Source organism: Artemia franciscana, chromosome 7 (assembly GCF_032884065.1).
Source record: "Artemia franciscana chromosome 7, ASM3288406v1, whole genome shotgun sequence".
NCBI lineage: Eukaryota > Metazoa > Arthropoda > Branchiopoda > Anostraca > Artemiidae > Artemia > Artemia franciscana.
The window spans coordinates 3,120,066-3,148,055 of NC_088869.1; the positions used below are offsets into that span (position 1 = coordinate 3,120,066).

Genomic DNA, 27,990 nt, shown 5'->3' on the forward strand with positions numbered 1-27,990 from the left:
ACTTCCAAAATTTTAAAGAATAAAGATAGGAATGAAGAGCAAGAGGGGAGATATTAATCAGTAACCCCCAAAAAACATTACTTTTCAGAGTTCAGAGCGTATTCAGAATTCACCAATAAGTATATCTTGGAATCAAAATATTCATATTCCACCTCAAAAAGCTCCATGGCCAGGAGCTTTCAATCAATCGCCAAGCAACATATAAGATTAAAAAGAAACCCTACCTGATACCTGAGAGTAAAAGGACAGAGAAGACCACCATACATTATGAAATAAATACTCAGGAGAGATCAAAACCACAGAGGGAAAGAAAAGAAAATAAATAAAGTAAAAACAAAAATTATTTACACACTAAATGGTCCTTAAGAATCCTTCTAAAAGTCCCAAAGAAGTCTTATCTTTGTACTGAAGAAGGTAAGGAATTCCATACCTGTTGATCAGCAGTGAAGGGATTGAAACATCACCGTACAGTAGGGGTAGAAGGAATGAATGTGAATAACAAAGTCTATAAGGAGCTAAATCAAAAATAAACTCAGGAGTTCTTTGAAGAGATTCTGGAAGATTGCCATGAAGCTGATGAAAGACAAAGTGGCACAAAAAAATAATATAAACAGATTGTAGGTTAAGGAACAGTTTTTGTGAGAAATAATTTGTGTCCATAACTAGACGCCTTGCTTTATTATTCACGACAGAAAGTGACCAAAGTGTAAAAGGAAAAGTAGACATCCGTAGATTAAGATAATACGAAAATGACCGGAGAAAGCAGAAACGAAGAAGCTTTAGAATAGACCTAGGAAAGGCGTGTCCAAGTTTTCGAGTGATACCGAAACTTCGCGAGACCTTAACCTCGATCATTGCAAGAGGAATCAGAATCTATTACCGAATGAATGAAATTCAAGAGAGTTGCGCAAGCTTGCTTTGTATAGTGATTCGCCTGGAATCCGAACTGGAGATGATGCAAAAATTCTTTTGCGTCCAAAACACTAAGAGGTCTGGATAACCTAGCCTTTCAAAAATTTAGCTAAAACCAGATGAAATAGAAACTGGAATACAATTAGCAGGATCACTCCGAGACCCAACTTTATAAAGCACCATAACCTTAGCTCGATTAAGAGGTTAAGAAAAACAAGAGCTAAGAGCTTATATGGCACTTGTCACGAGGTTGAATGAGCCAAGAGCTCATATGGTATGAGTTCTAGCGAAATTCTAAGAATCAATAGATTGCTTTAAAAGGAAAATCAGAGGCTTAATGCCGGTCGAGATTTAAAATAAGAGCTCTGAGTCAAGAAGTCCTTCTAAATATCAAAATTCATTAAGATTCGATCACCAACTCGTAAGTTAAAAATACCTCAGTTTTTCTAATTTTTCCTCTCCCTTCAGATGGCCAAATCGAGGAAAACGGACTTTATCAAGTCAATTTATGCAGCTGCCTGATACACCTACCAATTTTCATCGTCCTAGCACGTCCAGAAGCACCAAACTCGCCAAAGCACTTCACTTATCTACGACATTTATAAGCGTTTTCAAAGATTTCCGGTTTCCCCCTCCAACTCCCCCAATGTCAAGAAATCTGGCCAGGATTTGAAATGAGAGCTCTGAGACATGAGTTTCTTCTAAATATCAAAATTCATTAAGATCTGGTCACCCGTTCTTAAGTTAAAATACCTCAATTTTTCTGATTTTTCCAAGTTAACAACCCCCAGCTCCCTCAAAGAGAAAGGATCCGTACCAGTTATGTCAATCTCGTATCTATAACTTGTGCTTATTCTTCCCATTAAGTTTCATCCCGATCTCTCTACTCTAAGGGTTTTCCAAGATTTCTGCTTCCCCCCTCCAACCTTCCATGTCCCCAGATCCGATTCGATTTGAAAATAGAGCATCTGAGACATAAGATTCTTCTATATATCAAGTTTCATTAAGATCCGATCACTCAAGTAAGATACCTCGATTTTCACGTTTTCCATTAATTTTGCTTTCCCCCTCCAACTCCCTTCAATGTCACCGGATCTGGTCAAATTTAAAATTAGAGTTCTAAAGCACAAAATCCTACTAGATATAAAACTTCATTAAGATCTGATCACCCGTTCGTAAGTAACAAATACCTCATTTTTTCAATTTTTTCCAAATTACTCCCCCCCCCCAAACTCCACCAAAGAGAGGAGATCCAGTCCGGTTATGTCAGTCACCTATCTTGGACTTGTGCTTATTCTTTCCACCAAGTTTCATCATGATCTCTCCGCTTTAAGCGTTTTCCAAGATTTCCGCCCCCCCCCTAATGACACTGGACCTGGTCGGGATTTAAAATACGAGATCTGAGTTTCGAGGTCCTTCTAATTATGAAATTTCATTAAGATACGATCACTCTTTCGTAAGTCAAAAATACCTCATTTCTTCTAATTTATTTAGAATTAAAAGAACTCCCCCAAAGAGAGCAGATCCGTTCTGGTTATGTCAATCCCGTATCTAAGACTTGTGCTTAGTTTCCAAGCACTTGTGCTTTGCTAGTGTTTTCCGAGATTTTAGGTTCCACCCCCCCTAACTTCCCCTTCACCGGATCTGGTCGGATTTAAAATAAGAGTTCTGAGACACGATATCCTTCTAAACATCAAATTTGATTAAGATCCGATCACTCCTTCGTAATTTAAAAATAACTCATTTTTTAATTTTTCAGAATTAACCCTCCTCCCCCAAGAGAGGGGATCCGTCAAGGTTATTTCAATCACGTATCTAGGACTTACGATTATTTTTACCACCTAGTTTCATCCCGATCCCTCCAGTCTTAGCGTTTTCCAAGATTTTAGGCCTCCCCCAACTCCCCCCAATGTCACTGAATCCGGTCGGGATTAAAAAAAGAGCTCTGAGACACGATATCCTTCCAAAAATCAAATTTCATTAAGTTCCGATCACTCCTTCGTAAGTTAAAAACACCTCATTTTTTCTAACTTTTCAGAACTACCCCCCCTAACTCTTTCAAAGAGAGCGGATCCGCTCTGGTTATGTCAATCACGTATCTAGGACATGTGATTATTTTTACCACCAGGTTTCATACTGATCCCTCAATTCTGAGCGTTTTCCGAGATTTTAGGTTCCCCCCTCAATTCCCCCCAATGTCATTGAATCCAGTCAGGATTTAAAATAAGAGCTCTGAGACACGATATTCTTCCAAACTTCAAATTTCATTAAGATCCGACAACTCCTTCGTGAGTTAAAAATACCTCACTTTTTTATAATTTTCAGAATTAACCCCCTTCCCCAACTCCCCCAAACAGAGCAGAGCTGTTCCGTTATGTCAATTAAATAAAAAAAAAACAAGTTTTTTGAACTGAAAGTAAGGAGCAACATTAAAACTTAAAACGCACAGAAATTACTTCGTATATGAAAGAGGCTGCTACCTCATCAACGCCCCGCTCTTTACGCTAAAATATTTTACTGTTTTAAAAAGAAAAATTGAGAGAAAGAGTCAAACTTAGCGTAAAGAACGGGGCGTTGATGAGGTAGCAGCCTCTTTCATATACGAAGTAAACTTGTTTTTTTTTTGTGTTCCGTTGACTTTAGGAAAAAAATGAGCGTGGGGGTGGTTCTAGTTTACTCCGTATATGAAAGGGGCTTTTCCTTTCTCAACGCCCCGCTCTTTACGCTAAGTTTTTTTTACTGTTTTAAAATGTAGAGTTAAGAGAAAGAGTCAAACTTTAGCGTAAAGAGCGGGGCGTTGAGAAGGAAAAGCCCCTTTCATATACGGAGTAAACTAGAACCACCCCCACGCTCATTTTTTTCCTAAAGTCAACGGAACACAAAAAAAACAAGTTTACTTCGTATATGAAAGAGGCTGCTACCTCATCAACGCCCCGTTCTTTACGCTAAAGTTTGACTCTTTCTCTCAATTCTTCTTTTTAAAACAGTAAAAAAATTTAGCATAAAGAGCGGGGCGTTGATGAGGTAGCAACCTCTTTCATATACGAAGTAATTTCTGTGCGTTTTAAGTTTTAATGTCGCTCCTTACTTCCAGTTAAAAAAACTTGTTTTTTTTTTAGTTAATTTCTGAACGTTTTTGAATCAATGCATGTTTTGATTTTGGCTCTCCGCAGAGGAATAATCAAAACGAAATTTGCATATATTTTTTTTTTGGCTAAATAGCTTTCTCATAATTTTGATCGAATGATTTTGAGAAAAAAAGAGCGGGGGACGAAGCCTAGTTGCCCTCCGATTTTTTGGTTAATTAAAAAGGCAACTAGAACTTTTAATTTTTTACGAATATTTTTATTGGTAAAAGATTTACGTAACTTATAAATTAGCTTACGTAAAGAACTTTTGTATTCTCATGTTTTTATTACATATATGAGGGGATTCGCCCCATCGTCAGTACCTCGCTCTTTACACTAAAGCTTAAATTTTATCCCAATTCATTAAGAATGAACCCTGAATCACAAAAGTCGTAGAATAAATAGTTGAAATTACTAAAAATACTTTAGCGTAAAGAGCGAGGTATTAGAAGGAGGTGAGCCCCTCATATGGGTAATAATTTTATTTGTTTTAAGTTTTATTGCTGTTCCTTACTTCCAGCTGAAAAAGCTTTTTCACATTTATTTTTTAACTGTTTTTTTTTTTTTTTTAAATAATGCTAGTAAATCCTGCTCTCCCTTCATGGAAATTTTCTTCTCCCATGACAAATTCTCGATGGAAAGTTCCCCCAGCATATCCCTCTCTTCTCAACCCCTTCCCCTAACCAAAAAAATCCTCCTGAAAACGCCTGTATGCTTCCCAATAACCATTACTATATGTAAGCACAGGTCAAAGTTTGTAACTTGTTGCCCCTCCCACGGGGACTGTGGGGGAGTAATTCGTCCCCAAAGACATAGTTATAAGGTTTTTCGACTACACTGAATAAAATGGCTATCTCAGAATTTTGATCCTTTGACTTTGGGAAAATAATTAGCGTGGGAGGGGGCCTAGAAAAATTTCACATTTTTGTAGATAGGAGCTCGAAACTTCTACAGTAGGGTTCTCTGATACGCTGAATCTGATGGTGTGATTTTCGTTAAGATTCTATGACTTTTAGGGGTGTTTCCCCCTATTTTCTAAAATAACGCAAATTTTCTCAGGCTCGTAACTTTTGATGGGTAAGACTAAACTTGATGAAACTTATATATTTAAAACCAGCATTAAAATGCGATTCTTTTGATGTAGCTATTGGTATCAAAATTCCATTTTTTAGAGTTTTGGTTACTATTGAGCTGAGTCGCTCCTTACTACAGTTCGTTACCACGAACTGTTTGATCACGTATCTAGGACTTCTGCTTATTTTTCTCACCAATTTTCATCCCGATCGCTCCATTCTAAGCGTTTTCCAAGATTTTAGGCCCCCCCAACTTCAGCAGATCTGGTCGGGATTTATAATACAAGCTCCGAGACACGATATCCTTCCAAACATAAAATTTTATTAAGATCCCATCACCTGTTCGTAATCTAAAAATCCTTCTTTTTTTCAATTTTTTTCGAATTAACCGACCCCTCAATCCCCTCAGATGGTCAAATCGCGAAAAAGACTTTTTCTAATTTAATCTAGTCCAGTTCCTGATACGCCTGCCAAATTTCATCGTCCTAGCTTACTTGGAAGGGCCTAAAGTAGCAAAACCAGGAAAGACAGACCGACAGAATTTGCGATTGCTATATGTCACTTGGTTAATACCAAGTGCCATAAAAATCCTATCTTGAAAAACAGATTGACAAGCCTAGCCAATTGTGACAGAATAGCAGGTAGAATGCCACGGACAATCTTGTGTAGGAATTCTGTCTGGCTCAGAAAACGATGATGTTTTAAGAGCCTTCATGATACGAGTTACCTCAAACTCAGCAACCGAGTTCAAGACCATTGCCCTAAACATGGGGGTCCTTGATATGCTCTGAAATCACAACGAGAAGTTGTAGACCTGGGAAAAGAAGTATTCCTCCTTCCTCCTCCTTCCATGACCCACAACATTTCACACAGACCCAATTCTCTTTACGTTTTTTTCCTCTCTCCCCATCCTTAAGCCATGAAATCGTCATCTCTGAAGATATAACAGGACTTGGGTAGATAGATATGGTATTCGTCCTTTTTCGCTAATTTGCCACTGAAACACTAAAAAAACATTTTATGGGAGTAATTCTTAATCTTAGTTTATCTATTCCAACATTGTGGGAATCAAGTCATGGCTAATTGTAGAAAAAGCCAAGACAGATACTCCAATTGAGTGAAAGGCAATTCTGGGATTAATCCCCCCCCCCTTATTAGGACGTATAAAAATGATGGTAGTTCATATTCTAATAAATATGTCTATCTATTATCCGCCCGTGCGTCATTCCTAGGGCAGTGGAACCAAAATAGACAGTCATCCTTCCATCAGGATAGTCCCCCCAACCTTCCCTTTGCCGTAAGTCTGGGAAGCTTCCGGTTAAACGAAATTACCAAGAATCAAATGAATTTCTTTGTCAAAATTCTGTTGTCAAGTCTTGCTTCTGAAAGTCAATATTCTATTTCAGTGATTGAATTGTTAAAGAGTGGAAATTTAAAGCCCTCGTCTGGGTCTTGTAACGGCCAGTTCGAAATTGATAGTCAGAGATTGAAGAACTAGCAATTCTTTGATCTTGATTTAAAATTTTTGAAACCCTATCAAACAGTTCGTGGTAACGAACTGTAGTAAGGAGCGACCCGGCTCAATAGTAACCAAAACTCTAAAAAATTGAATTTTGATATCAATAGCTACATCAAAAGAATCGCATTTTAATGCTGATTTTAAATATATAAGTTTCATCAAGTTTAGTCTTACAAATCAAAAGTTAAGAGCCTGAGAAAATTTGCCTTATTTAGGAAAATAGGGGGAAACACCCCCTAAAAGTCGTAGGATCTTAACGAAAATGACACTATCAGATTCAGCGTATCAGAGAGCCCTACTTTGGAAGTTTCAAGCTCCTATCTACAAAAATGTGGAATTTTGTATTTTTTGGAAGAAGACAAATCACGGGTGCGTGTTTATTTGTTTGTTTTTTTCCCAGGGGTCATCGTATCGACCAAGTGGTCCTAGAATGTCGCAAGAGGGCTCATTCTAACGGAAATGAAAAGTTCTAGTACCCTTTTTAAGTGACCAAAAAAATTGGAGGGCATCTAGGCCCCCTCCCACGCTCATTTTTTCCCCAAAGTCAACGGATCAAAATTATAGCCATTTTGTTCAGCATAGTCGAAAACCATAATAACTATGTCTTTGGGGATGACTTACTCCCCCACAATTCCTGGGGGAGGGGCTGCAAGTTACAAACTTTGACCAGTGTTTACATATAGTAATGGTTATTGGGAAGTGTACAGACGTTTTCAGGGGGATTTTATTTTGTTTGGGGTTGGGGCTGAGGAGAGGGGGCTATATTGGAGGATCTTTCCTTGGAGGAATCTGTCACGGGGGAAGAAAAATTCAATGACAAGGGCGCAGGATTCTCTAGCATTACTATAAGAAAACAATGAACAATAAACATGAAAACGTTTTTTCAAATGAAAGGAAGAAGTAGCATTGAAACTTAAAACGAACAGAGATTATTACGCATATGAGGGGTTCTAAAAATACTTTAGCATAAAGAGCGAAGTATTTAGGAGGAGATAAATACCTTGCTCTTTATGCTAAAGTATTTTTTAGTAATTTCAACTATTTATTCTACGGCCTTTCTGATTCAGGGGTCATTCTTAAAGAATTGGGACAAAACTTACGATTTAGTGTAAAGAGCGAGTTATTAACGAGGATACAAACCCCCTCGTATATATAATAAAAATATAAGGTTATGAAAGTTTGTTACGTAAGTTAATTCTTAAGTTACGTATATTTTTTACTAATAAAAACGTTCGTTAAAAATTAAAAGTTCTAGTTGCCTTTTTAAGTAACCGAAAAATTGGAGGGCAACTAGGCCTACTTCTCCGCCCCTTATTTCTCAAAATCGTCTGATCAAAACTAAGAGAAAGCAATTTAGCCAAAAAAAGAATTAATATACAAATTTCATTTTAATAATTTATGTGCGGAGAGCCAAAACCAAACATGCATTAATTCAAAAACGTTCAGAAATTAAATTAAAAAAACTAATTTTTTTAGCTGAAAATAAGGAGCGATATTAAAACTTAAAACGAACAAAAATTACTCCGTATATGAAATGAGTTGTCCCCTCCGCAATCCCTCGCTCTTTACGCTAAAGTTTGACTCTTTGCCACAATTCTACTTTTTAAAACAATTAAAAGCTTTAGCGTAAAGAGCGAGGGATTGCGGAGGGGACAACTCATTTCATATACGGAGTAGTTTCTGTTCGTTTTAAGTTTTAATATCGCTCCTTATTTTCAGCTAAAAAAATTATTTTTTTTTTTATTTAATTTCTGATAAAAATCATATCATATCTTAGGCAATTAAGCATTCCTGATGGCAGATGAAGCTTGGGACCTCAGCACTGGAACGAATGATGGCCTAGGACAGTTCCACTACGACATATCACAGTAGGCCTAAGTTATAGGCTATGATAGACATAGGCCTAGACCTAGGTTGTACTTGGAGAGCACAAGACTATAGAAATTGTAGTTGTAAGGCCTAGGCCTTTGTTGCAAAGAAAGCCAGGTTTTTGTGGCTTGACAACGTCAAGCACTGTAAGCTTTTCTTAGCATTTAAGGCTAAGCCAACCATTGGTGCCCGCAGATGTCAACCTATCATTAGTGGAACGGGGGGGGGGGGACAAGCGTAGACAGTCAAACCCAAAACAGAAACACAGACAGTCAAGTTTGTAGCCTAACTAGGCCTATTACAAATGTCTAAGTTTATGAATTGAATCAATCGCCTTGCCTTAAACTCAATGCAGATGGGCCCATCATTGAATGATGGGTCAGTCATTCCACGCGAATAAACGATGTTGTGTCAAGAACAAGAGTGAAAAAACTTAGACCTAGACCTATTGAAGTGAATTAATTAAACGGGGTAGGGTACCAATTAAAAGTTAAACATTTAAGCATAAGCTAGCCTATATTCTGGTCTTGAGAAATCTTTGAGGTTGTCAACCACACTCATATTAGGCTAATTTATGCTCCTCTAACACATTTAAAAAATTCTTGCCAGATAGCCCAATTTAATCCTCACTGAAGGAAATTCATGGGTTACGCTTGTGTAGCCTAGTGCATATGAAAAAACAAATGTAGAACAACCAAGCAACACCAAAACAACATATTTAAAATTTTTCTTGATAAAATATATTAGCAAAAGAACATAAACTTTTAAGCACTTGATAAAGACTGTACACAATATCAAGATGGACACTCGTTTTCTGTCACACGAATAGAACTAAGTAAGGAAGACAGTTAGATCAAAATATCATATGTGAGGCCCATTTCCCCAAAAAAGAGAAACATTTCAAAGACTATCTTCAGCTGGGGAAAATAGCTTTATACGAACGAAGCAACATTATAATAAAGAAGGACACAAATCGTCAGATTCTGGAGGGAGGGGGTAAGGGACAAAGGCAAACTGACCTTTCCCCCCACTAACACACGCACAAAACTCCTTTACGCACACCTGATAGGAATAATCAAAATACCCCTTTCTATAGTTTCCTTTTTGTTTGAAATTAACTTCAAGACAAATCAAATTAGTCTCTCTTTCTTTTCTTCACAGAATTTTCAAACTCGTAATTATTCTGATCCCCTTATCTCATTTTTAAAACTTGAAACTTTCTAAAGACTTGTAAAGACTACTTGTAAGGACTTGTAAAGACTACACAGAGGCGAGTTTTGGTTGTCAAACTTGCCTGACCCTCTCAGATCGTTTTTTTTCAAACTCACTAGTCTGATTTTTGAAATATCAATTTTTATACTCAAATTTTTATCGTTTACAAAAAGGTTTACTTATAGAAAATAGAAAGTTTGTAGGTAAAAACAAACAGAGACACACCAATAAATATAAAAAACATTAAGCATTGACGGTATGAAACTCTAATCTGACTTACGAGACAAGCAACAGTTTTTCCAATCAATGTTTTGAAGACTAACAGTTCTTAATATATCTTCATTTGCTATTATCAAACAAACCTCGACAGAAGGCAAGATCATTTTAAAGTAGTTATACAATTCATCAGCAGTTACAATACAGAGATTATCTACTGATGCATTTCTGTGTAGATTTCTAATCGGTAAGTTTGAATTTGTGATATTCAATTTGTTGGTACACTTCTCCACGATTATACTGCTCGAAACATTAACCATATCACTGGAACATATTTCTGATTGCTTAGTTATGCAGCTCATCTTTTTAGTCTTTTCATTAAAATCCGCTGTGCTACCATCACTGATTTTATTCTCACAAATTCCTATGGTCTTTTGAAATGAAGATGCAGCGATATCCAAAGTTGGCTCTCCATTGTTCTTTTTACTTACAAGAGGATCGTTTTCACGCTGAGGTTCTTCTGTTAGAAATGTTTGGTCAAACTTACTTTTGGAGTTTAATGTACACCTTTCTTCAGCCTGAGGCGTATCTACCTCCACTATTCGTAAGTTATGACCCTCTTTTTCTATGTAACTCAATACAGAGTCATCATCGGTATTGGGCATTTTTATTCCCTGTGGTTGAGACTCATGCTCAAAAATTGTTTTGAAAGTAAAATTACATCTTTTTTCAGTCTCAGACATATCCCGTCTTTGTACCTGTAGCCTGTCACCCTCAATTTCTTCATAGCTCAACGGAGGGTCTCTGCCAATCTGAGACGATTTATTCTGATTCGATTGACCATAAGCTATCTTAGAGGTTAGTGTGGTCTCCTCATTAGTTGGAGATAAGTCAATTTGCTGGCATTGAGCTGTTTGCTCACTATTTTTGCTGCAATCCACAGCAGGTTCTTTTTCACTTTGGGATGTTTCCATTCTATGCACCTGGAAAGATTTCTTATTACTTTTCTTTAACTCGGCCATTCCTTCACTATGAAATAACTTCATTTCACCTTTTTCAAACATTTGCTCATTAGCATCTGCAGAAAACAACCTTATGCTTTTTTCACTTTGAGACGTTTCAATGATGTCATTCTGAGACTCTTCGTCGCAATGTTTCTTGTCTTTAAGAGCAGCTTCTTTTCCCTCGCTAATAGCTGGCATCTTTAACATCTGGTCATCAGTATTTGCTGCAGACTCTTGACCATAAACTACACCGCTAAATCTGTCTATTATTTCACCTGGAATCACTAGTGTGCCGTCAAAAAGAGTGCATTCTTCTGGGAGAATGAGGCAAAACTGTTTCAGATTACAAAGATTTGGTAGGTATTCCAACAGGTCTCCAAATACAGTCGCCATTGTGCTGACAGAAATAACAGGTACAAAAAGAAATTTTTGTAATTTCGGAACTAGACTAAGAATCTGACGCACACTACATTGGACTCTAAAATACACAACTTCTAATGTAACAAGTTGATCCAGGGAGCTGATGCTACGTAAAATTGACAAATTTTCATCCCAATTCGGTCCATCCGATAGACTTAAGTGTTTTAAATGTTTAATATTCCTCAGCGAGGATTCTTGGAAGAGCTTTTCATCTAAGGAAGATAGGCTTCCAAGACTAAGAAACTCTAAGGAAGGCATAAACTCAAGAAAAGACACATCATAAATATTCGTTAGACCGTGCAAACTCAGGTGTTTCATTTTGTGCATTTTTTTCAGGAAAGACAATTTTGAAACCTCTGCATCAGTAGAAAAATTCAATACTAACTTTTCTAGCCTATAATGCTTCTTCATATAATTTAGGTTGATAGACGACGCTGAAACATCGTTAGCATCTAAATGTACCAAGTCATGGCAGTAGCGAAAAATATTCTCAATGACCTCACCTTCACAGGGGCACATTAACAGTTTCTTCGCATCTGGCAGGTTTAAGTGCTCTAAAAGAGAGCAATGAAATTTTCTGTCGAGACCTCTTAGGTCTATCGATTCAATTTCAAGCTTTCTCATACGGGTAAAAAAATTACGAATATTCCTTATTTTCTGCTTACTTGTGTCAATATGCTTCCAAAGTGACGGATCGCTTGCCACTTTGTACCAGAATTTACAGGTCAAAGCCGCTTGTCCTCTGTCAACTGGAGAAAGAAAACTAAAAACACGAAGTAAGCTTTTGTAAGCATAGTTCAAAGAGTTGACAAAATCAGTGTACCAGGGCGAAGTCATTGCTTCTCCTGTTTGTGTTACTTCTGCATTACGTGTTTGTTGAATACTAGCCATAGACGTGGCTGACACTTCAGGAACATGAGCTGATTCAGGAATTGTCTCTGCAAATTCAGGAAAAGGTGTAAACGCACATGGCCGTTCTGGGGTAAACATAGCATTACTTACAACAATAAAGCGACGCAAGCGGTTCTGACTGTCCAGAATGTGTTCAATAGTCTGACTTCCAGAAATTTGGGTCACAGCTGACATTGCTGGGACAGTGCTAACAGGAAGCTCCACTTCATCAGTGCCTGTTTGCACACATACATCCACTGACTTTATTAATGAATGCGAGGAGGGAGCTGTCTTTCCAGACTGAAGTCGCTCCATTACAGCACTTAGTGTCTCTAGAGCACAATACTGAGTTTCTGAAAATTTTGATAGTAGTACTTCATTAGCATCGATGATATGTAAAAATTCAGAAGTATCACTTACTATTTTACGATTATCATCCAATACATCTGACTTGGGTTGTACATCAGCTTTTACTCCTTGTCCCTTTTGTTGTGAATCTACAGTCAAACTAGAGCTTTGAAAATTATTCAAAGCACACTTTCCGTGAAAAGAATGATACAACACTTCTGAAGCATCTTTTTGATATTTTGAAAGCCCAGGATCACTACTGAATTGAACTTTGTGATTTTCAAGAAGTAATTTAGTTCCTGAACTAATCAAGTATCTTGAAGCCTTATCTTTATTCGGAATTTCCACAAAAAAGGAATTTGCCTTTTTTAGTAGTGATGCACGTTTATCTGACTGTGAACTAGTCTCCCCAAAAGCTTGATAGTCTGAATCAATTTTTCTGTTCTTAGTGGCCGGGAGTGGTAGGGAAGATGGGCAAAGAAGCTTAGACACAACTTGCTGAGCTGTAGATCCGGGCTCGGCTACTTTGTCTATACTATGAATTTCCACAATTGGGTCCGTAGTTCTGCCGGAAGCTGATATCTTAGGATTTGTTTCGAACAATACTGATCTACTAGCTTCTTTGCAAAACTGACTCTCCATTTCATGATCTAAAACGTTGTCACATACTTCTAATGGATCTACTTCTTCATTTTCTTGAGAAAAGTCTAACGGATCTGCTTCCTTGTTTTCTCGAATTTTTTGTTGGATCAATGAATTATACCCGTCTACAACTATAATCTCACTGGTGCTTGATCTGTTGAAGGTTTTAAAATTTGTTTTCATATCTTGAGATGGAACTGGTGTTACCAATTTCCTACAAAAGTTGTCGTGTTCTCGGATTTTCACCATTTCTGAAAGAGGCAGAACATTTTTTACCTTTGTTGCTTCTTCTGTAGAGATATTTCTTTCTGAAAGACAACCAGGATTTTCCTTGGCTGGGGCATTACGGCTAACCAACAAATCTTTACAGGATCTTTTTATAGCCAGAGCTGTTCCAAGATCACAACCTGTCATTATTGTTTTTCCAGAACATTTAATGACACCTTTATCTTCAGAGACTTCGTCAGTATAGTTGATTCTTTCCGTTGTTGGACCGGTTTTCCCCAATATAAGAACTTCATCACTTTCTTTTGATAATGGGGCTCGATTTCTATGTACATATACTTTTCTTAAAAGAGGTTTCGTGCCATATATTATTTTTTTAGAAGAACTGGTGCTGCATTCTTTGCCACTATAATTACTAGACTGGTCACCTGTTTCCGGTCCTGATGTCTTTTCAAATGGTAATTGCAGTCTTGATTTACTGAGAATCGAGAGCCCAGAGTTATTTGGACGCGTCTTGTAGGGCATATAACACAAATTAAATTTGGTTCTGTTACTTTCATTGACTTCATTGCTACAAACTGAACTATGTAATCTAACTTTAGTATCTGTCTCACTAGTTGGCGTCTTCTTTAGATACATTTTCTCGATATGAGACAATCCTACTTTACTTGACTGTTTAGCAGTTTGCCCTACTTTGGCTGTCCTTTGCGACGCCGCTAAGTCTGGTTTAGAATTCACTGCTTTAGGAAAAGACATGGTGGAACTGTCATATTCATACCGCACAATATCATTTTTTTTGTCAGGAATGTTTGATGAGTCTCCGTTATTGAGAAAATGCAAACCATCCTTAGATATACCGTTTGAGGACGTTCCAGACTGAATTTGACAGGACGGACAGATAAATTGCTTCGTAACATCTTTGGAATATCCCAAGCATACTGCGTGATAAAGGCAGAAACACCTTGAACAAGACAGCGTAGGAATTTCCCATTTTGCGCTTGGGCAAAAAGCAGTACAAGGAGGAACTGATAATTTTGACTGCATTGGTTTTGACACTTTAGAAATTGCGGAAGAACGCTGTTCAAAGTAAGATTCTGGGAAAGAAACTGGAAAAAGAAAGCTTGGCTTACGAACAGATATAGTACTGCGGTGCTTCAAAGTCGATGATTCTTCGAGATTACTGTTTATCTTAACGGCTTTATTTGTAATAGGCATAGATTCTGAAACTTCAGCAGATATATATTTAGTTGGCAAGGTTACAGACAAATCATCGCTCATTTGTCCTGTTAAAAATGCTGCATTTACATCAGCAGATGCAGAATCATCTAAAGAAACACTTCTTTCTTTAGAATTTCCTCTAGTATTGTCTATGATACTTACTTCAGAGGCGTTGCTCGTCAATGTAAGCTTATCTACAATATCAACATCTTTCACACTAATGGATGAAAAAGTGTTATTAGTAACAGGGATACTAGTATTATTTCTTTTGCCAGAAAGTGATACATTTTTCGAAGTATTTACTTTAATCACACTACTTTCCGTTGAACGTTTGCTTGACAGCGAACAGGGATCATCAGTAATGAAATCACTAGTTTTACTTTTTGTTTCACAGGGTGTTTCATTTTTCAAGGTATTTACTTTAATAATACTACCTTTCATTGATGCTCTGCTTGTCGATGAACAGGGATTATCAGTAATGGTAACACTAATAGACGCACTGTTTTTTTTGCCAGAAGGTGCTATATTTTTTAGCTCATTTACTTCAATTGCACTACCTCCCATTGAAGGTCCTTCTTCTTTGTCAATGCTTCTAAGGTTAGAGCTAGAGGATCCCAATATTCTGAGTTTGCGAGGTCGCACAGAAATTTCTTCTTCGGAGGAACTCTCGGTCCTAGCTATGGGTGCTGTCAAATCTATACCTCTTGTTCTCCTTCTGACGTAAGTCTTAGTAAATCCAATTAGGTTATTAAGAGACTTGTTATCTGGATCCCTGGTGACTTTATCAATAACAAGGCGGGATGATCTTCTTCTAAGTTTTTCCTTAAGTGACAAAATTGTTGCTTTGGATTCGGGAGTGGTTGGAAAGTAAGAGTATGCATGATCAACATCATTCTTAGTCTGAGAGTTTCTTTTAGGAGTATCTGCGACTGCAGATTTTTCAATAGCAGTTTCCCTTGTATCAGTAAGGGTGCTACTTCCAGCTTTAATTTTAAAAGCAGGGATTGCTGAAACATCGTGAGTTGTCGGTTTTAGAGAAGAGTCACGAGCGATTTCAAACTCTGGATCTCCTGAAATTAACAGCTTTTGGAACGTAAAATTTCCTACAGTTAAGGGATAATCATTTTTTTGCAAGAAAAACGCAACTTCGTTTAAAGACCGTAGTTTTTTTCCTTGAGGTGGAAAGTAATATACATCTGAAGTGCTACCAACACTGCGATGTACTAATTCTCTTTTGAATCCATGCTTGAAAGGTTCAAGAAAAATGGGGCTAGAGAGCCAGAAACTATCCCCAGATAGAACAGATGGGACATGCCCCGTCCTATCTTTATTGCTGTATTTCCTCCAATGACTTTGTAAATCTGTGTTTAAAACATTGCAGGACTTCACTGTTTCTTTGGCGATTCTGATTTCTTCGTCGACTTTAGCAATTTCAATACCAGTCTCAGCGTTTTCTAAAAAAAAAAGAAAAAATTAATACAGCACACCATTATACAATAAATTTAACAGGGTAAAGATGTAGCGTCCAACCATAAAAATTACACAAGAAGTGACATATTATCTTTAACAGACATAAGCAATTGTTAGTGAGCACTTCATAAGCAAGCGCAATTTGCTATGAGCACAAAAAAAAAGAATTATGAAATTTGACGAAAAAGGAATGTTTACTTTTCACCCAAAAGAGCCGTTCTTTAAATTGTAATGAACGATTTAGAAATCTTTGACATATTGCAAAAAATCATTAGCAAACCAATGTCAATATTACTTGCCGTATTTTAAATTTTTATAAGATTAATAGAATTTCAATATTAGTTTTATAATCAGAAAATACATTTTTTGGCCATTTATTGCAGCAAATATCTCGAAATCAAGCTTCAACATACAAAAGAACTGAAACACAATATAGACTATAAATACTTTTCACGTTCTCATACATCTCCTAAACTCCCCAATAGCCGAATCTCTGGCTAGAATTCTTAACATTTGTATTAAAAATATCTAAAATGTTCAATTCAATAGAGTGATTAACGGCACGAAATTGATTTTAAAAATAAATTTCCTTATAATTGCCTGCATAATTGAAGTACTTCTGTTTTGCTTTTATTTATGTGAGCAACAACGTTCTAGAGACAGCAAGTCAACAGAAAAAAATACTATTTTTGATTATTTGTTTTTTGTTGTTGTTACATCTAAAAAAATGCAGTGCCACAGAAAACTAAACTTTAAACTTTACAGTTCCTTTTCACCAAATTTTTCTGGAATATAAGAAAAATCATCAGCAGATACATCATTAAAACATTAAATTGGATGGAAACACAACTGCAAGGACGCCTAAGTCTTCCTAGTGACTACATTTTGTCCTGATTTATTTTCATTTAATTTGATCCGTAACATTATGGATATGGAAGAACCAAAAAATAATAAATCCCAAAGTCGAATAAATCTAGAAAAAAACTTTAAAGGTGAGGCCTCCTTATTATATGATACAAATCCAGTCTTGTTCTTTCTGTTAAATTTTTATGGGGTAAGTAAAGATTAAATCACAGTTATAAGACCGAATTGACCTGTGGCACAATCAGCACGCTCAGTGAAAGGGTCGGATCAGTTTCTCAGCAACTTTCTTTGTGCGCAGGACAATTAGAGTTTCCACTAATTACAAAAGTCCTTATATTTCCTTTTCTCACTTGCAGGTCAATATTAAAATAGAAGACTTTGAAAACCGCATATTTTTAAAATTATTAAAAAATCTTTGAAGTAACAGCTTTTGGTTATCAGCAATTGGACCAAAGATAAAAACAGATACTATGATCCTATACTTTCGTGTTAAAGGGTTTACTTTAACTGCGTTGGTTGACTTGTGTCACGTATTTTTGCAAGACAATCTCTTTTCTTATAGCGTCGTCTGAAAAGGAAGACAAAGAACCACGCCTTTTTTACCTGTTGCTCCTCAATCAAATTTTGAGTGAGTAAGAATCACGCAAATTAGTTGTTATTTTTCAGTCAAAGCTTAAGCCGGTAAAATGAACAAAATAGTATTTTCTTTATCCCCTTCCTACCTAGATTTTAACAATTACAATTCCTCCTCCCCATCCTTAAAGATTCGTGAGTGGATATGAATAAACGATTGAATACAAAATAAACATATTTTTCCAGTGAAAGTAAGGAGCAACATTAAACCTCAAAACAAATAAGTTTTTTTTCTTGTTTTTCATTTATTTGTTCTTTTTGACTTGTTAACTAAGTTTTGATTCATTTTTTTTTATGTATTTTGAACAATGGCTATATATATATATATATATATATATATATATATATATATATATATATATATATATATATATATATATATATACTAGCTGTTGGGGTGGCGCTTCGCGCCACCCCAACACCTAGTTGGTGGGGGCGCTTCGCGCCCCCCCCCCAAGCCCCCCCCCGCGCGTAAGTCTTTACGCGCCATATTAGTTACGCGCCATTGTAGTTGTGTCCCTATGTCCCACCTGTGAATATAGATAGATAGATAGATATATATATATATATATATATATATATATATATATATATATATATATATATATATATATATATATATATATATATATGTTTTTAACTACGTAAAACTTACGAATATACAACATTCTTTGCTGTCCCATTGTCTGTGCATATAAATAGATTGCCAGGTTTACCGACTCTTGAACATGCAACATATAATGGTCCATGGGAAAACAATCCGTATTCAGATCTATACCTCATGATTCTAATGATTGCCCTTGAGCTTTGTTGATGGTGATTGCTAATCGACCATTCCCTGAGTCGCCAGCACCGGGACACAGGGAGTATAAATGACGACCAGGACATAAGTAAAAAAAAAAAAAAAACTATCTATATATATAAAAATAAGTTGTCTGTGGATCTGTGGATCGTGGATCAGGTGACGTCACCTGAAAAAACTGGATCAGGTGACGTCAAAACTGAAAAAACTAAAAAAAGGCAAAAACTGCAAAAAAAACTAAAAACTAATAAAAAAAATATAAAAGCTAAAATACTAAAAAAACTAAAAAAAGGCAAAAACTACAAAAAAAACTAAAAACTAATAAAAAAGCTAAAAAACTAAAAAAACTAAAAAAAGGCAAAAACTACAAAAAAAACTAAAAACTAATAAAAAAAATAAAAAAGCTAAAAAACTAAAAACTAAAAAAACTAAAAAAAGGTAAAAAACTAAAAAAACTAAAAACTAAAAAAAACTAAAAAAAAGGAAAAAACTGAAAAATAAGCTAAAATAAAGGTAAAAACCAATAAAAAACTAAAAAAAAAACTGAAAAAACTAAAAAAAGGCAACCAATAAAAAACTAAAAAAAAAACTGAAAAAACTAAAAAAAGGCAAAAACTACAAAAAAACTAAAAACTAATAAAAAAAGTAAAAAAGCTAAAAAAACTAAAAAAACTAAAAAAAGGTAAAAAACTAAAAAAAATAAAAAATAAAAAAAACTAAAAAAAAGGAAAAAACTGAAAAATAAGCTAACATAAAGGTAAAAACCAATAAAAAACTAAAAAGAAAAAAAGGAAAAAACTAGAAAAAATTTTCATCTAAAAAACTAAAAAAAACTAAAAAAGGTAAAAACTAAAAGAACTAAAAAAGAAAAAAATAAATGACGACACTCAAAGAGAAAGCGACCAGGACAAAAGGAATGTTCGATTAGCAATCAACAAAGCACCGGGACACAGGGAGTATAAATGACGACCAGGACATAAGTAAAAAAAAAATTAACAAAACTAAAAAGAAGTTAAAAACTACAAAAAAACTAAAAAGAAAAAAAAACTAAAAACTAATAAAAAAACTAAAAAATCTAAAAATCTAAATAAACTAAAAAAGAAAAAAAAAGGAAAAAAATAAAGGAGAAAAACAAAACTAAAAAACGAATGTATATACAGACCGGTACACCGGGATACAAATGACGACCGGGACACAGGGAATATAAATGACGACCGGGACACAGGGACACAACTACAACGGGGACACCGGGGGAAACAGGGGGATATAAATGACGACCGGGACAAAAAAACTAAAAAGAAAAAAAAACTAAAAACTAATAAAAAAACTAAAAAATCTAAAAATCTAAATAAGCTAAAAAAGAAAAAAAAAGGAAAAAAATAAAGGAGAAAAACAAAACTAAAAAACGAATGTATATACAGACCGGGACACCGGGATACAAATGACGACCGGGACACAGGGAATATAAATGACGACCGGGACACAGGGACACAACTACAACGGGGACACCGGGGGAAACAGGGGGATGTAAATGACGACCGGGACACCTGGACAGGGAATGGTCGATTAGCAATCACCATCAACAAAGCTCAAGGGCAATCATTAGAATCATGAGGTATAGATCTGAATACAGATTGTTTTCCCATGGACCATTATATGTTGCATGTTCAAGAGTCGGTAAACCTGACAATCTATTTATATGCAAAGACAATGGGACAGCAAAGAATGTTGTATATTCGCAAGTTTTACGTAGTTAAAACCATATATATATATATATATATATATATATATATATATATATATATATATATATATATATATATATATATATATATATATATATATATATATATATATATATATATATATATATATATATATATATATATATATATATATATATATATCTATCTATCTATATTCACAGGTGGGACATAGGGACACAACTACAATGGCGCGTAACTATTATGGCGCGTAACGACTTACGCGCGCGGGGGGGCTTGGGGGGGCGCGAAGCTCCCCCACCAACTAGGTGTTGGGGTGGCGCGAAGCGCCACCCCAACAGCTAGTATACATATATATATATATATCTATCTTTATATATACATATAAGTTGTCTGTGTGTGTGTGTGTGTGTGTCTGTCGAGTGACGTCATGTTTTTGTGTCGACTGACGTCATGTTTTCGACTGACGAAATGACAGACCGGGACATCGGGACACAAATGACGACCGGAACACCGGCACATAGGGAATATAAATGACGACCGGGACACTCAAAGAGAAAGCGACCGGGACACAAGGAATGTTCGATTAGCAATCACCATCAAAGCACCGGGACACAAATGACGACCGGGACACAGGGAGTATAAATGACGACCAGGACATAAGTAAAAAAAAACTAAAAAAAAGTAAAAACCACAAAAAAACTAAAAAAAAACTAAAACTAATAAAAAACTAAAAAAGCTAAAACACTAAAAAAACTAAAAAAGAAAAAAAAAATAAAAAAAGAAAAAAAAAATAAAAATCAAGGAGAAAACAGACCGGGACACCGGGATACAAATGACGACCGAGACACAGGGAATGACAGACTGGGACACCGGGACACAAATGACGACCGGGACACAGGGAATATAAATGACGACCGGGACACAGGGACAGAACTACAACGGGGACGCCGGGGGGCACAGGGGGATATATAAATGACGACGGCAACACAGGGAATGGTCGATTAGCAATCACCATCAACAAAGCTCAAGGGCAATCATTAGAATCATGAGGTATAGATCTGAATACGGATTGTTTTCCCATGGACCATTATATGTTGCATGTTCAAGAGTAGGTAAACCTGACAATCTATTTATATGCACAGACAATGGGATAGCAAAGAATGTTGTATATTCGCAAGTTTTACGTAGTTAGAAACATATATATATATATATATATATATATATATATATATATATATATATATATATATATATATATATATATATATATATATATATATATATATATATATATATCTATATTCACAGTTGGGACATAGGGACACAACTACAATGGCACGTAACTAATATGGCGCGTGACGACTTACGCACGCGGGGGGGCTTGGGGGGGCGAAGCATCCCCACCAACTAGGTGTTGGCGTGGCACGCCAACGGGAACGCCGGGGGGCACAGGGGGATATATAAATGACGACGGCGACCCAGGGAATGGTCGATTATTAATCACCATCAACAAAGCTCAAGGGCAATCATTAGAATCATGAGGTATAGATCTGAATACGGATTGTTTTCCCATGGACCATTATATGCTGCGTGTTCAAGAGTCGGTAAACCTGACAATCTATTTATATGCATAGACAATGGGACTGCAAAGAATGTTGTATATTCGCAAGTTTTACGTAGTTAAAAACATATATATATATATGTATATATATATATATATATATATATATATATATATATATATATATATATATATATATATATATATATATATATATATATATATATATATATATATATATATATATATATATATATATATATATATATATATATATATATATCTATATTCACAGGTGGGATATAGGGACACAACTACAATGGCTCGTAATTAATATGGCTCGAACGACTTACGTGCGCGGGGGGCTTAATAATGCTGTTATATATATATATATATATATATAACAGCTAGTATATATATATATATATATATACATATATATATATATACATATATATATATACATATATATATATATATATATATATATATATATATATATATATATATATATATATATATATATATATATATATATATATATATATATATATATATATATATATATATATATAAAGGATACGGCATTAGACTTTACAGTCCGTATCGGTGATGCTGATCTCCGTTTCTTGGCCCTTCAGCCAGGAAGTGCAATGGGGGGTTGGGGGCCAGCCATCCTGTGCTTTCGCACACCCTTCCTGTTTACCTTCCCCACATTTCTCCAGGTACCCATTAAGAGCTGGGTCGACTCTGGCTAAGCTTACAGAGTCACGCCACTGACCCCCGTCAATCATTTTAAAGGGGTTAAATCTCACTTCCTTGCACTTCATTTAATTTGAGTCGTTTGATTAAGTTTCACAGCCTATCTAATATACACCAATAAAGCTAGTACAAATAAACCAACTAAATATGTTTCCCTACGCTTCTAGGATTATAGAAAACTAGCGCTTTACTGAAAACACTTTCAGTAAAGTTATTTAAACGAACACTTTTAAGTTATTTCGTTTCTTCAGTAAAGCGATAGTTTTTTACAATCCTAAAAGCATAGGGAAACATAATTAGTTGGTTTATTTGTATTAGTTTTATTGATATATATATATATATATATATATATATATATATATATATATATATATATATATATATATATATATATATATATATATATATATATATATATATATATATATATATATATATATATATATATTATATATTATATATATATATATATATATATATATATATATATATATATATATATATATATATATATATATATATATATTATATCTTCCAAGGATGAACTAGTTTGAATGTAGATCTGGTATCTGCAGTACGTAATGTAGTTGATAGGCCAATGAAAGAATGTGATTACGAATTGGTTGCTCCCATCCAAGTAAGTGAAGTTTGGGAGACAACAAAAGGAATGAGAGGTGGGTCTACTCCAGGTATAGATGGAATACCATTTGCACATTGGAAGGGGAGACGGGCGTGGCTGCTGCCTGCTATAGCAGGGATGTTTTTCCGTATATTGAACAGTGCAGAATGGCCCTTGTCTTGGGCTTCGTCTCTTCTAGTACTGCTATTTAAAAAGGGGAATAAGAGAAAAGGCTATAGTCCTATAGACCAGATTTATACTTCCTTAGGGATGATTAGGAAACAGGTTACAAGAAAAGAGGACAGGCTATTTGTTGCATTTTTGGATTTAAAAGGGGCGTTTGATGGAGTGAATAGAAGTTTAATGATAAGAGTCGTTGTTAGCACTAGGGCTACCAAGCGCATTTTTTAAGATTATAGCATCTGTGTATAATATGGTTAAGATTGTAGTACGGGTAGGAAAGGATTTCTCTAGGGTTATTAGGAGTAGACTTGGTGTTAAGCAGGGATGTACAATTTCCCCAAGGCCATTTGCGTTATATATTAATGATTTTGAAGAATATTTGATAGGCAGAGGCGCCCTAATAATTAAGCTTTCAAGTGCAAGCGTCATGGCATTACTTTTTGCAGATGACATAGTATTAGTAGCAAATAGTAAAGAACGTTTGCAACAACTGCTAGACCTAGTATCTTTAGGAATAAGAAACTAGTTTTAAACATAAAGAAGTTGGTGGTAATGGTTTTTAGGAAAAGTGGAGAACAGATAGATTCACAGTGTCAGTTTACGTATGAAGGTAAGACACTAGACTATGTAGATGAATTTCAGTACTTGATTGTAGGCTTTGGTCAAATGGGAAATGGAAGAAACATCTCAAGATAGTAGAAAGTAAGGGAAATAGACTATTTGGATTGTTAAGTAAAAGTGGTATTAAAATTAATAGAATGTAGGACTGCTAAAGTATATTTTTAATGTTAGGGTTAGACCGGCTTTGCATTGCAGGGTGGAGCTTCGGGGGTTAAATAAGGGATTAAATTTAGAAAGAATGTATTTGAGGTATTTTAAGCGTATGTTAGACCTTGATAATAAGTTCAATGGACTAGTTTTGAGAGGGGATATAAGAATAAAATCTATGATACAGAGTAGATTAATTAGTATGGTTAAATATTGGGAAAGGATGTCATCGATAGAAGATAATAGCCTAGTTAAATAAGCATTTTTAATGATGCTTCAAGATAGGAGGAAGGATTCGTCACCAAATCAAGTGAAGAATATATTAGACCGTACAAGGTTAGGTAATTGCTGGAATGAGGGAAAGGGGATGGGAAAAATGGTAGGGACTATATCTAGGTTAGTTGCTACTAGACTAGAATCTCAGGAATTTCAGGTTTGGCAAGCTGAGAAGGCTACCTCGCCGTCCCTTAAGATATATTTACCTAAAACTGGGATTGGCTCCGGAAGATTTGAAATGAATAATATATGTAAGGGGGAATTTTATGCCTCTTGGAGAACGTAGGCCCTATGTATGGAGAGATGGATGAGTCTTTGTATCATTTTTATGGGATTGTAGGGAGTTGAGGGAGTTACGCTAGGAAATATTTGGTAGGGAAGTCAGGGGGAGAGATTGGATTTTGGAAATCTTGAAAAGTAGGTGTTACTTAAGTATAAATAATATTGAAAAGTTTGTCCGGGTAGGTATGAGGTATGGTGATGATTTTCTTACATAATTAGTTTTAATGTCTTTTCAGTCTATGTTTTGTTGCTGTATTTTTTAGCTTACTTTGTGTATGTCACCATGGCCCAATTGGGCTTTTGTGTGAATAAATCTATCTATCTATTAGATAGGCTGTGAAGTAATAATTTTTGTCCGTTTCAAGTTTCAACTAGGTTCTTTATTTCCTTCGAAAAAACTTTTAAAAATTAATATTTGTTCGTTTTTTATTAAAATTTAATGTAGAAACAAAGCTGCCATATCTTTTTGTTTATGCGGAATAATATATGTTCGTTTTAAGTTTTAATGTCACTCCTTAGTTTCAGTTCAAAACTTATTTTTAATATAAATTCTAATTATCACCGATCTAGGAGAGAAAAGACACGAGTAGAAAATACTATGTCTATGTCTCAGTCTATGACATAAAGTTCATAATCCATACTTCATAAAACAATACATGTTTTTCAGGAACGTTTGTTTTTCGACGAGCAAAGAGCTGTTTTTACTCGCCCAACTTCACCTGAAAAAGCCATAATGACAACAAGGCTTTATAAATCACCTACTGACTAACAGAAACTAGAAGGCTACATTAACAAAAGAGAGCTGTTTAAGGGTTCATTTAAAACCTTATGTTTACACCTAATCGTTTTTTTTTTTTTTTAATTTCCCTTGATAGCACATTCCCACAAAGTGCACTTTCGGTTGTTTCCTCCATTTTTTTTAAATGAAAAAGGGCTCTTTCCAATGAAATGACCAAAAAAGGTGTTTTTCAAAACCTAGGCAGGAGAAAAAAACTAAGGTGGCAAGGATATCCCTTCCCCTCAATTACCGCCGTTAGAGCTAGCACACAGGCTTCATCGTAGAGTGAAGTTTGTAGGTTCAATTCAAAACTGTTGATCATTCAAGCTTAATTTTTGGTAGATTTTTAGTTGAAAAGTTTTTAGTTTTAATGAATTTATGTTTACAACAATTTTTTTCTTTTAACATGAGTAGGCGATTTATAAACTTACTAAGATGGTCTGAAGGGGGAGCATGTGCAAGGGGTCTTTACAAATCTCCTGTTACGGGCGTTGGACAATAATTATTGCAATGGTACCGTTTTACGCTTCCGAACCCTTCCATTTAAGAAGTGGCACCAAAAGTGCCATTTTTAGTGGTATATGGCACTTATGTATGGTAAAATTTATAAAAAGCACGTATATATAAGTAATAGGTTTAAAATAAGCCTTCCCGGTGTATACTTTAAAAAATGAGTGTATCACATTTGCAAAATAGTGGATTATCTGAAAAGTAATCACAAGAAAGCCATTTGCCGAACTAATAGAACCACGCCTCTAATAATGTAATTTAATATATAGGGGTTTGTAGGACTTTAATTACGCAGCTTATTAAGGGAGCCTGGAGGAGGAATATAAAGGAGGTGTTCTTGCAAACGTCCAGTTAAGGGTTATGAACCATAATTATTACAATGATACCGTCTTATACTTCCAAGATTTTCCATTTAAGAAGTGGCACTAAAAGTGCTGTTTTCAGTGCTATATCTCACTTACGAACGGTAGAACTGATAAAAAGTACGTAGATATGAGCAGAAGTTTTCACATGAGCCATAAAACATCACTCTAAAAACTTCTGGTAGTCCCCTATCCCAGCTTTTCCACTTGAAACATGGCACCAAAAGTGACGTTTTTAGTGCCATTTAAAACGTGCAGATGGTGGAATTTATAGAAAGAACGTAGATATGAGCAATATTTTCTACATGAGCTATCAAAAATCTATGCGTTTTCTCGTACAATATGGCACTTGTAGATGGCGGAATTTATATAAACTACGTACATATGAGTACTCATATGTACCACGTACATAAACCACGCACTCATACGTACATGGTTTATATAAATTCCGCCATCTACATTTTTATTCAGATTCTATGAATTTGAGTGGGTAATTCCTCCTTTTTTTTAAAATAGGGCAAATTTTCTCTGGCTCGTAACTTTTGATGGGTAGGACTAAGTTTGATGAAACTTATATATTTAAAATCTGAGTAAAAATCTAATTCTTTTGATTTACATATTGGTATCAAAATTCCGTTTTTTAGAGATTCAGTTACTATTGAGCCGGTCGTTCCTTACTTACAGTTCGTTACCTCAAACTGTTCGATAGAACAAAATTTCGTGTAATAGACAATCGGTGAACAGACAGTGGAAAACTTTCTTTACAAGGAATCCCCTTTTGACATGGCTTCTACTTCTTTTCACAAGACGTAAAGGCAGTACAGTCTTTGTCATTAAAACAGTACCAGGGGACCGCGCTTCGGTCGATGAAAATGAAGACAGCTATTTGAATACTTTTTGCAAAAAAACTTTTTTCATTTTATTTTATACGGCAAACATTTTACACATTTACGCCTATAAATTATAGTACACTATTGACAATTTAAATTTGAATGTACTTTTTAAAATATTCGCTAGGGCCACTCAACTTCAGCAAAATATAACATGACTATTTCGGGTATTTGCGACGTGACTCGTATGAAAGTCTTTTTAAGCCATAAACGAATTCCCAGTCATGACATATTTAGATTTTTTTCTTTTTTTTCACACTGAACAACAGTGATATGCACAAGTTACAGAAAAAATTATAGTACTGTTTCTGACAAATATTTACAAATAAATTAGCATACATATATGTGATTACAATTATGGTTCATTTTGTAAGAAAAGATGTTTTTGAGCCTTATTATGGAAAACTTTTTAAATATCTAAGACAACCAAGGAATGCTAAAAAAAGGAATTGACAAAATAAATATATTTCGAGGAATAGAATAAAAACTTCTTGAAGCGTTGGTTGAGGAAGATTGAACCCAAGGAAAATGATATTTTGTTAGTAACCACACGGAGGTCAGTGGCGTGACTCTGTAAGCTTAGCCAGAGTCGACCCATCTCGAAATGGGTACCTGGAAAAATCTGGGGAAGGTAAACAGGAAGGGTGTGCGAAAGCACAGAATGGTTGGCCCCCAACCCTCCACTTCACTTCCTGGCTGAAGGGCCAAGAAACGGAGATCAGCACCACCGGTAGGGTCTGTAAAGTCTAATGCCGTATCCTTTACCTTTACCTTAGTGACCACGTCGAAGCAGAAAATTACTTGTTTATAAATCCAGACTGATTAG

The 27,990-nt window shown here is 35.3% G+C and overlaps 1 protein-coding gene across 9 annotated transcripts in view; it reads right to left on the reverse strand.

The window, feature by feature from the left end:
* LOC136028739 (uncharacterized) overlaps positions 1-27,990 on the reverse strand; it is a 56,899-nt gene that overhangs the window by 636 nt on the left and 28,273 nt on the right. For 7 of the 9 annotated variants that reach the window (XM_065706611.1, XM_065706613.1, XM_065706615.1 and 4 more), the window contains exon 6: positions 9,994-16,131. In XM_065706611.1, coding sequence (XP_065562683.1) covers positions 9,994-16,131 — 6,138 coding nt within the window. Of the gene's footprint in view, positions 1-9,218; positions 16,132-27,990 lie in introns of those variants that run through there. The other 2 variants (XM_065706620.1, XM_065706612.1) reach the window with 1 other exon arrangement.